Here is a 9,598-nt window from a genome sequence, read left to right on the forward strand (position 1 = left end):
ACATCACACCAATCACATCACATATCAATGAGATCACATCAATAACATTTTCACACCAATCACATCACATATCAATGAGATCACATCAATAACATCCTCACACCAATCACATCACATATCAATGAGATCACATCACATAACATCCTCACACCAATCACATCATATATGTATGACATCCCATCAATAACATCACACCAATCACATCACATATCAATGAGATCACATCAATAACATCATCACACCTATCACATCACATCAATGACATCAATTTAGAGGAGGGTGGAACGAGTGTGAGTGGGGTAAAGCTGGTGACACAGAGGGCAAGATCTAGAGCAGTGTTGCTGGACAATGTTCCGGAGTATTGCTGTTTGGTACACTCCACCCATTGATATTAGGCAACATTAGTTTTCTTTCTGGAGAAAGTAGATATGAGTAGGCAAATTGTTTTGATCATCCAATGAGAAGAAATGGAACCAGTCATGTGGTTGCCCAGCAACATTGCTCAAAAAGCTGCCCCATGTATCATGACCTCAAGGGTTCATGCATACTGTGTGTATTGACAGACGCTCACCAGGAGTACAGTATGGTGCCCACAACTGACATCAGCTTGCTGTTCTCTTGTTTCTGCTTTGCGAGTCCAAAGTCAGCTGGAGAGATATTTGTTTCATCTTAATATTAATAAATATTGGAAAAGTATCCCTATGTGACTTTTACCAGGCTTTAGCTATGTCATTCATTTAGAGAAAAGAGTATCAAAAGACAAAGAGAACAAGGAGGGAAAGATCAATGAGCTTCCTCACTGATAGTGACTTTGTCTTTCTCTCCAAGCATGATGTTATTAGGGGAGAGGTCTCTATGGACAATCCTCTTCTCCTTGTGCAAATATCTCAGTGCCAGGCATAACTGTGGAGAAACAAAATCAAATGCCACCTATTCATTCATCACAAGGCAAACGCATAACATTTACATTCTCATTCCATAACATGTAGAGAGTAATCATTCGTGAATGGGAAGTAAATCTAAAATATTCAGTGCTAATTTTACCTGTATGAAAACGTTCCACACCCTGTCTTCAGTGAACTGCTGCTGCTTCTCTTTGAGTGAGGTGAAATGGTCCGAGAGAGGAAGTCCCTCTATGAGCTCCATCACAATATACATCCTGTCACCTGGGATAAGAGCACAAGGTAACAACAAACAACACCAACAGCAACATTTTAAATTGTAATACCAGTAATTATAATAGTATTATTACAGCTCTGTAATAATCTGTTTTGGGGGTTAATTATGTTTTGGGGGTTAATTATGAAGCAAGAAGATGACACTTGCCACAGAGAATGTGATGCCACTTACCTTCTAAAAATGTCTTAATGTACTTCACAATGTTTGGATGGTTCATCTGAAAAAGTTCATGAGTTAAAATGTTGTTATCACAAATAGTTTCCATTTTGCCGTTCAACTGCTTACAATCTGAATGAGTTGTTGCATGACATATTTTGCAAACACATCACAGCACGCTGATACCATATGAGCTGTTATGTTATATTTTACATATGCCACGTCATAGGATAATGTTGGAGGCCATGATCGTTATCGCAACACTGAAATGTACACATTGCTCAGCGGCCATGTATGATGTATCTGCTCCTTGATGAGGGTCAGCTCTGAAATAGTACCTGCTCCTTGTTGATGGTCAGCTCCGAGACTATTTTCGGTAGCACTTTACTTGACAGTATCAACATAAGAGTGACATGACACTGTCGTGAACACATGACACTGTCATGACACATGAAATCTAACCCTAACCCTAACCCTAACCTTAACCTTACAGTTTTTTCTGAATGCTTAAACACATTTTTTGTAACTATGGCTTTTTTTGCAAAACTCTACAGACAAATGGCAAAACCACTCACTGAGTTCGCAAAACTAAAAGCACAAACACTGCTTTGCACACAGTTTGCAATTTTGTAACACACACCTTGCACAACTATAGCCACAATTCACTGCACAGCACTCTTTTTGCTGAACTGTAAACACAACTCATGCTTTACACTCAATTTCCAAATGATCAACACACTCCTAGCAAAACTATACACATGTATGGCTATTATTTATGCCATTTTGCCAACTGTTTGGCACACTGTGACATGTGAAAACTGTTTTAGATAATTAGTTCACTTTGCAAACAGCCTAAGCACTATAAATAAGCCACAGGTAAGCTGTCTGTGTGGAGTACAATGGAGAGAGCAGGAAGAGTGAGAATTAGAGGAGGCCGAGGAAGAGGACGTGGAGGTGAAGAAGTAGGAGGAAGAGGAGGAGGAAGAGGACGCGGAGGTGAAGAAGCGAGAGGGAGAGGACAACAAGGACAAGGAGGTGAAGTTAGAAGGAGAGGACAAGGAGGAGCAAGAAGAGGACGAGGAGGGGGAAGAGGAAGGGTAAGAAGAGTAAGAAATAGAATTACTGATGACATCAGAGCTACAATAGTGGACCATGTCATCAACCATGGAATGACCCTGAGGGAAGCTGGCCAACGGGTTCAGCCTAACTTGAGCCGCTACACTGTAGCAAGCATCATACGGACATTTCGAAATGAGAATCGGTTAGTACAGTCACTTTTCACTAAGTTTTGTAGCACTGCCATACTCTACTGAGAAACAACAATACCATACATGTAAAAATACTGACATTGTTACTTTACAGAATTGCTAGACGTCCAGATGTTGGGGGCAGAGGAAGAATGTTCACTGCTGAACAAGAGACCCATATAGTCAATATGGTGATTGCAAATAATGCCATAAGGCTACGGGAAATACAGCAGCGCATAATTGAGGATAACATCAACTTCCAAAACATAAACAATGTGAGCATTTCTGCGTTATCTCGTATACTTGCCCGCAACAGAATCCGCATGAAACAAGTCTACAGGGTCCCTTTTGAAAGAAACAGTGACCGTGTAAAACAACTGCGATATGACTATGTGCAGGTAAGCTATAGTATCATTGGTACTGAATCTGGAAGTGCATACTGTAGTGCTGTGCATGGGCCTGCTATGCTGCATTTGTTTTGTCTTGATGGAGCTAGAGGCAGATGCCATGGGTCATGAGCTGCTTTTTGTGGATGAGGCAGGTTTAAACCTCACTAAAACAAGGAGACGTGGCAGGAACATTATTGGACACCGTGCCATAATCAATGTCCCAGGACAACGTGGCGGTAACATCACTATGTGTGCAGCTATAAGTCAGAATGGCGTTGTTCACCATCATGCAACTCTAGGCCCATATAACACTGCACACTGCATTACATTCCTGGACACCTTACATGACATGCTCACTAATGTTCAGGGACAAGAGCAGACCAGATATGTCATCATATGGGACAATGTTAGCTTCCATAGGGCTGCTTTGGTCCGCAACTGGTTTACAGATCACCCGCTCTTCACTGTAGTCTACCTCCCCCCATACTCTCCATTCCTAAACCCAATCGAAGAGTTCTTCTCTGCCTGGCGCTGGAAAGTGTATGACCGTCATCCCCATCAGCGCATAGCCCTTTTACAGGCAATGGAGGAGGCATGTGGGGATGTTGACCAGGCATCATGTCAGGCCTGGATACGGCATTCCAGAAGATATTTTCCCCGGTGCCTTGGACTAGAGAATATTGCATGTGATGTAGATTAAATTTTGTGGCCGGACCCAGAGAGACGACATGATGTAGACTGTTTTTTTTGTTTTTCTCTGTGAAATTACTACAGTATTTTGTGTTTTGACTTGGAAAAAACCACTTGTGTTTGTTTTGATGTGTCTAAATAAACACTGTAATACTTGATGTTTGGATCCCTGTATGTTTACAGAACTATGACAAAAGTATTACCTCAAACTGACATAGCCTACCTTGTGCACAGAGAAAGCAAAAGCCAGATGTGTTTTTTATTTATACCATTAGTGTGTAGTTGGCACATTGTGTGCTTATTATTGTGATGGCTTGTGTTTACTGTTTGATACGAAAACACCATTTTTACGAAGGTGTGAAGAGTTAAGCAAGGTGTGTTAGCTTTTTCAAGAGAACTACAATGTTTTGCTGATTGGGTGAGAGGTTTTGCCATTTGTGTGTAGAGTTTTGCAAAAAAAGCCATAGATAAAAAAATGTGCTTAATCAATCAGAAAAAACTGTAATCTCTAACCCTAATCCTAACCCTAACCCTAACTCTAACTCTAACCCTAACCCTAACTCTAATCCTAATCTTAAAACCTTAACTGGTTATGACAAAAAACGAATGTCACTAAATAACAGAAGCGTTATGTCATAAACGTGTATGACTTGTTTATGACACATTCATGACAGTGTCATGTCACTCTTACGTCGACACTGTCAAGTAAAGTGTAACCCTATTTTCTCTGAAATAGTACCTGCTCCTTAATGATGGTCAGCTCCGAGACTATTTTCTCCACACTACTGTCTCGGGCCTTCTTGTCTTTGCCAAACGCTGGGTTGTGAAGGTTCACTTCCTTCAGGGCCAGAAGGTTCTGTCCATTCTGTTTCCGGACCTTTCCGCAGGGCCAACAAATCAAAGAGCAACACATGAACCAGATTTCCTTCAAAAATGAGAAAAGACGATATAACAAATGATGAAATGACGACCAACACCTTGAAAACACTTCCAAAGGCCCCGCTACCCAGATGGTCCAGAATGGCATAGCCATTGATCACTTTGAGAGGAGGTCGGTTCTGGTTCACTATCTCAATGCTTTCCTTCAATTCGTTTAGTTCTTCGCTCTGTGGAACAGCAAATATGCGTCAGTCTTCAAAGGCATACCTCAGCATGGTGCCATTTCTTTTAAGCTGCACAGATCTGCTCAGATATATCCAATGATTGCTCACATGTGTGCAACACTGAGGAAAGTGTGCATGCTATGGTGATTTTGATATAGTGAAACAAATAGGATTTTAAGATAACATATTTAGCTACACCTGTATTATGTTATGCTATTCAATTGACAGGTGATGCCATATGTAAGTCAGTGACATGTCAAAAGCAGTATGAGACACTTCATATAATATTTACGCGCATTACAATACAAAACTGAAATAAAAATATATGTGACAAAAAATAACATTTCCTTACACTGAAAAAAGAAACTTTTTCCTGCAGTGGCTCATAGGCAGCAATGTCTCTAACGTAATGTCCAACATCAATGAACATCTCAAAGAGGTCTGATGGAAACAGTCTAAAGAAAAATAATCTTTAAAACATTCTTTTCATTCAAAACCACCTGTATTCACATTCTGATAATGTCAAACAGCATATCACATACTTCTTAAACAGGTGTCTGTTTCGCTCTATGCTGAACAAGAAGCGAAGTGTCCTAAATGCATAACACTGACAATACAAGCAAACAGACAAAAGAATCAGTAATGTGAAATGGTTATGGTTATGGTTAGGATATATGTCAGGATATTTATGGTAAGTACCTGTAGCGATGGGCCCTTGGGTCCAGCCTGTGGCAGAATCAGCTTTGCTATTATGTAGATTCCGTTTTCCTGTGTGAACACACCAGAGTGAGTTCACATGATACAAATCTGTTCCCAAATCAGATTTATTGAGTCTGCAGCACAACAATGCAGTGTTGGGATGTACGCACAGTACAGTACGTATGTACACTACCTACCTGAACAATATGATGAGCTGTCGCATCATCCAAGACCAGCTCAGTTACTGCAGCACAGCAGGCTTGGGAGGAGGAAGAGCCAACAGTAAGCAAGGAATCAGAGTCATTTACATTTTTACATGTATTCATTTAGCAGACACTTTTATCCAAAGCTTACAAAATGAGGAATAGCATTTAAGCTACATTGCAAAGGAGACCTTTGGTAATAAATACTACTACAATAAATACTACTACCAAAGGATCAACAGAATCAACCAGAGAATAAACAGCAAACAAGAACAAACATTCTCTCCCTAGCAGGGTCGGTGTGATGGAATCTAGTACTACATAAATTATAAAAAATATTATTTGCTGTTCTATATGTGCTGTTCTGTAGGGCCTTGTGAAGCAACACTGGGTGTGGCAGACTGACCTGCCTGCAGTGCCATGATGTTTTCAGCAGTTTCCTGTGGACTGAGCTCCTCAGAGAGGTGCTGCCTCTGGATACGACGAGCAGCGTTGGCACTGGACAGGGTCTCGATGGAGGCACGGTCCGACACATACGCCCGCTCACTACACAGAGCAACCCATCATGAGAAATCATAACTAAAAGACAAGGCAGAGGGTGTTAAAACATCCCACCACTGTAACCATGTCATGATGTGCTGAATTATTTAACTCTGTTAGTGGAATAATGTATCAGGATGTCAGGGTTATGAATGTCATCTCCAGGGAGATTTTAAAGAATGCGTTCATTGAATTACCAGACACTCCGGCCTAAATTACTTTTTAGTTTGTATGCACTATTTAAATTGACTACTCCTGTAGTATTTTTCTGCCTTCTGTACCTTTGTTTTCTTAATCAGTTATTTTTTTCTTCTGTGCAGATTTTTGGTTGATCTGTTTAATGTCATTTACAGCTCACATTTCCAAAAGCCCAGAATTTTACACACGATGGCCTACGCTCTATGGAGCTACTGTATGTCAGGAGTAAAACCTACAAGCAACACCACCAACAGGCTAAAAAGTTCCTGTTCCTACACAGTTCCTGCTGCTGTGCACCTACACATTGAGCTATGTCATAACATCCCCAAGTAAAACCTAAACGCAACACCACCAACAGGCTAAAAAGTTCCTGTTCCTACACAGTTCCTGCTGCTGTGCACCTACACATGGAGTATGCGCAGTAGCTGCTGCACACCACCCCAGGCACGGATCTCGGCGTTAGCATCGGGGTCCTGGCAGAGCTGGACCAGGACCCAGGCCACGCTCCAGAGCAGCTTGAGGTGGTCAGCGTGGAGCAGGCTGAGCAGGACGGGCACGCCCTCGCAGGCCTTCAGCTGCTCCCGCACCCGCCGCACAGGACACAGCAGCCTCAGCAGCTCTGCACACGTCCTGAAACACACAAGACTCATCGCTGTTCACATACAACATCAACTAGGATTAAACACAAAGTTCAGTACACAAAAACACCACACTCTCACCATCGGGGAGTATGCTGAAGTAAGGGAATTCAACGCTTGTTCAACACTCAGTTCATATTTGTCCATGTTTACTGGATAAAGCATCCAGTACTATACTGTATCTACTTGGATGTATAGAATTCAACTAACTGAACATACGACAGTGCAGTCATGCAGGTAGTTGATTTGATTGGATAACTGTAATGTAGGATGAGTAAGAATGGATATGACATCCTAGTATGGTAACTGTATGAGTGGATCTGTGTATTCACCTTTTGGACAACAGGTCGTATTCTTGTAAGATGACAAGCAGATTTTCAACGATGCATAGCTCTCCTATCTTCTCCTTGCACTCCACACTAAATATAGAGCCAACAGACAGATGCTCGATGATGCAGGCAATAAACAAACAGATGACTGTGATGTTTTAGGATTGCAGCATGAAGCACCTTTCAGCCAGGGAGGTCAGGGCAAGGAGAGCTCCTAGTAAGACACTACTGTCTTTAGTCGTCAGGAGCTTCACAAGAATCTATACAGACCAAATCAGCAGATATTGTGTAAATATCATGCGGTAACAAATACAATACGGGGAGAGTAACTGGCTGTAGGAATCACAATTAAATACTGCTGCAGTTCTTCATCCCTACCTTGTGTGCACCACATTCAATAACCCACTTTCTCTGGTCTTCCTTTGCAGCGATTTTCTGAAATACATCTGCACAGAAACACAAGTGAACATAGCGGTGTTTGTTTTAAAAAAAAATCATTTTCAGGAGTAAAAAAACGTAATAAAACACAGTAAGGAGGGATTGCTCACATGTCATAGTGACTAGATGTTCTACACCCAATGTTTGTTCTCCAGCATCCAAATAACAGTCTGATACTGAGTCCATATACTGAGAGATATGACAAAAAGGAATTTCAAACTCAAACGATGAAGGCCACACAGTGCAGCACAAACGCTAGCATCCTGTTCAGATGAATACCTACCCTAGAAAGGTGCCAAGATCCTTGGAGCTCATGGAAAACTCTCTGGAACAGATCAGGTGAGGTCATGGTACATTCAGCTTAATGTAGAAGTACCAACATGTGTGGTTATTCTACTGAACACTTTACACTTAACTGTACTCTCTAATGCTGTTCCTGTTACTTGTTATATAACATATTTACTCTTCTTTGAGGGATTTAATGTGAAATGTTTCATTTAATGAGATACTGACATACCACATAGTTAAAGTCACTTACCTGATAATGTGGTTCTCTGATTAACAAACGCAAACAAATGAGGACTCTCAGAATGTTGTCAGGGTGGGTATGGTCAAGCCATTCTCTGTCAGGTGATATGTGTAAATATCATGATAACATGATGTAAACCCATCATGTCTAAGATAAAATTCATTAAACATTTGGGTAAATTTCGCCTAAAGCATTTACACTCACCTGCAGTTGAGCCTGTTTCTGATCAAAGCAGTGAGGATACATTGAAAGATCTTGTCATGGGGATGACTGCTAAAATGTCTCTGGTCTCTGTAGGTCAGACTTGGAATGCAAATTAGACAGAATACAGTATTCTTATAAGAGTGGCCATTCCTCATCTAGCTGGTGTAGCACAAAGGGCTAGTTCCATCACATCATCGTTCACAGTGATTATACCTGAAACTCTCAAGTTCAGTGTCCTCGGTCCTTGCGCATTTTATACCACTTCTGTCACCCGTAGGCCTATGGTGGAGATGGGACTCCGTTTTGCCCCCTTTAGAGTGATTCTGCAGTGTGACCAGCAAGAAGACACAACAAGTGGGGTTCATTATCATGACCTTACAATAATGACAGGGTGTATTTTGAATGACTGTCAAATGACTGTTGTAGTGTCATCATGTCTGGTCACCTGTGTTTTGCATATGGGAGTGTTGAGCAGGGAGAGGAGCCTCCTGAGAGCATGCAGTTCCCTGACAATTGCACGTCAACATGAGTCAGGTACAAACAACACAGACAGAATAAGTTGTGTAAACCATGTTTACAAAAAAGCAAGACCTACTTGTCATTGCCCTTTGAAATTGTGGGGGCCTTATCGGTTCTTCTTGAAGTCTTTTCCATGTAGGGCATTTTTAAAAAGTACCTTAAAGACATAGCAGACGTCCTTGCAAGTCTGGAAAACAATTCCTTGGCAACTCACATTTGAGTAAAACTGACAGTAGGTCTATGTTATCTTGGGGTAAGTTAAAAGGGTGCCACACTCATAATTAAACTTCTAGGCTATCTGTCACATAATGCCACATCTTGGGCCTCTAGGACTTACCCTTGCGGATATCAGAAGTAGATCATCACCTGCCAGACATTATTCCAGTCTTCACATCCTCTTGGCTACTAGCCTACCTTACATTTCATTCCTAGGAAGATGGAACACCTGAGGAGTTATCGAACCAGGGAAGGCTTTGTTTAAAACTGGTTAGCCCTTTCACCAATGAGAAATGGAGATGTTGACAGTTGGTATGTATG

The 9,598-nt window shown here is 41.4% G+C and overlaps 1 protein-coding gene across 6 annotated transcripts in view; it reads right to left on the minus strand.

Annotated features, from left to right (window-relative positions):
• nek10 (NIMA-related kinase 10) overlaps positions 1-9,584 on the minus strand; it is a 20,213-nt gene extending 10,629 nt beyond the window's left edge. For 4 of the 6 annotated variants that reach the window (XM_042107387.1, XM_042107386.1, XM_042107385.1 and 1 more), the window contains exons 1-23: positions 9,399-9,584; positions 9,138-9,248; positions 8,988-9,048; positions 8,756-8,865; positions 8,543-8,641; positions 8,348-8,432; positions 8,093-8,134; positions 7,920-7,998; positions 7,750-7,817; positions 7,552-7,631; positions 7,375-7,461; positions 6,810-7,034; positions 6,073-6,212; positions 5,661-5,722; positions 5,464-5,532; positions 5,307-5,371; positions 5,117-5,219; positions 4,639-4,767; positions 4,401-4,538; positions 1,351-1,396; positions 1,045-1,166; positions 801-903; positions 572-647 (exon numbers count right to left, since the gene is read on the minus strand). In XM_042107387.1, coding sequence (XP_041963321.1) covers positions 572-647; positions 801-903; positions 1,045-1,166; positions 1,351-1,396; positions 4,401-4,538; positions 4,639-4,767; positions 5,117-5,219; positions 5,307-5,371; positions 5,464-5,532; positions 5,661-5,722; positions 6,073-6,212; positions 6,810-7,034; positions 7,375-7,461; positions 7,552-7,631; positions 7,750-7,817; positions 7,920-7,998; positions 8,093-8,134; positions 8,348-8,432; positions 8,543-8,641; positions 8,756-8,865; positions 8,988-9,048; positions 9,138-9,229 — 2,081 coding nt within the window. In that variant the 5' untranslated portion in view covers positions 9,230-9,248; positions 9,399-9,584. The remainder of the gene's footprint in view (positions 1-571; positions 648-800; positions 904-1,044; positions 1,167-1,350; positions 1,397-4,400; positions 4,539-4,638; positions 4,768-5,116; positions 5,220-5,306; positions 5,372-5,463; positions 5,533-5,660; positions 5,723-6,072; positions 6,213-6,809; positions 7,035-7,374; positions 7,462-7,551; positions 7,632-7,749; positions 7,818-7,919; positions 7,999-8,092; positions 8,135-8,347; positions 8,433-8,542; positions 8,642-8,755; positions 8,866-8,987; positions 9,049-9,137; positions 9,249-9,398) is intronic. The other 2 variants (XM_042107388.1, XM_042107389.1) reach the window with 2 other exon arrangements.
• Between the last annotated feature and the right edge of the window lie 14 nt (positions 9,585-9,598).

Source organism: Alosa sapidissima, chromosome 10, assembly GCF_018492685.1.
Source record: "Alosa sapidissima isolate fAloSap1 chromosome 10, fAloSap1.pri, whole genome shotgun sequence".
Lineage (NCBI taxonomy): Eukaryota > Metazoa > Chordata > Actinopteri > Clupeiformes > Clupeidae > Alosa > Alosa sapidissima.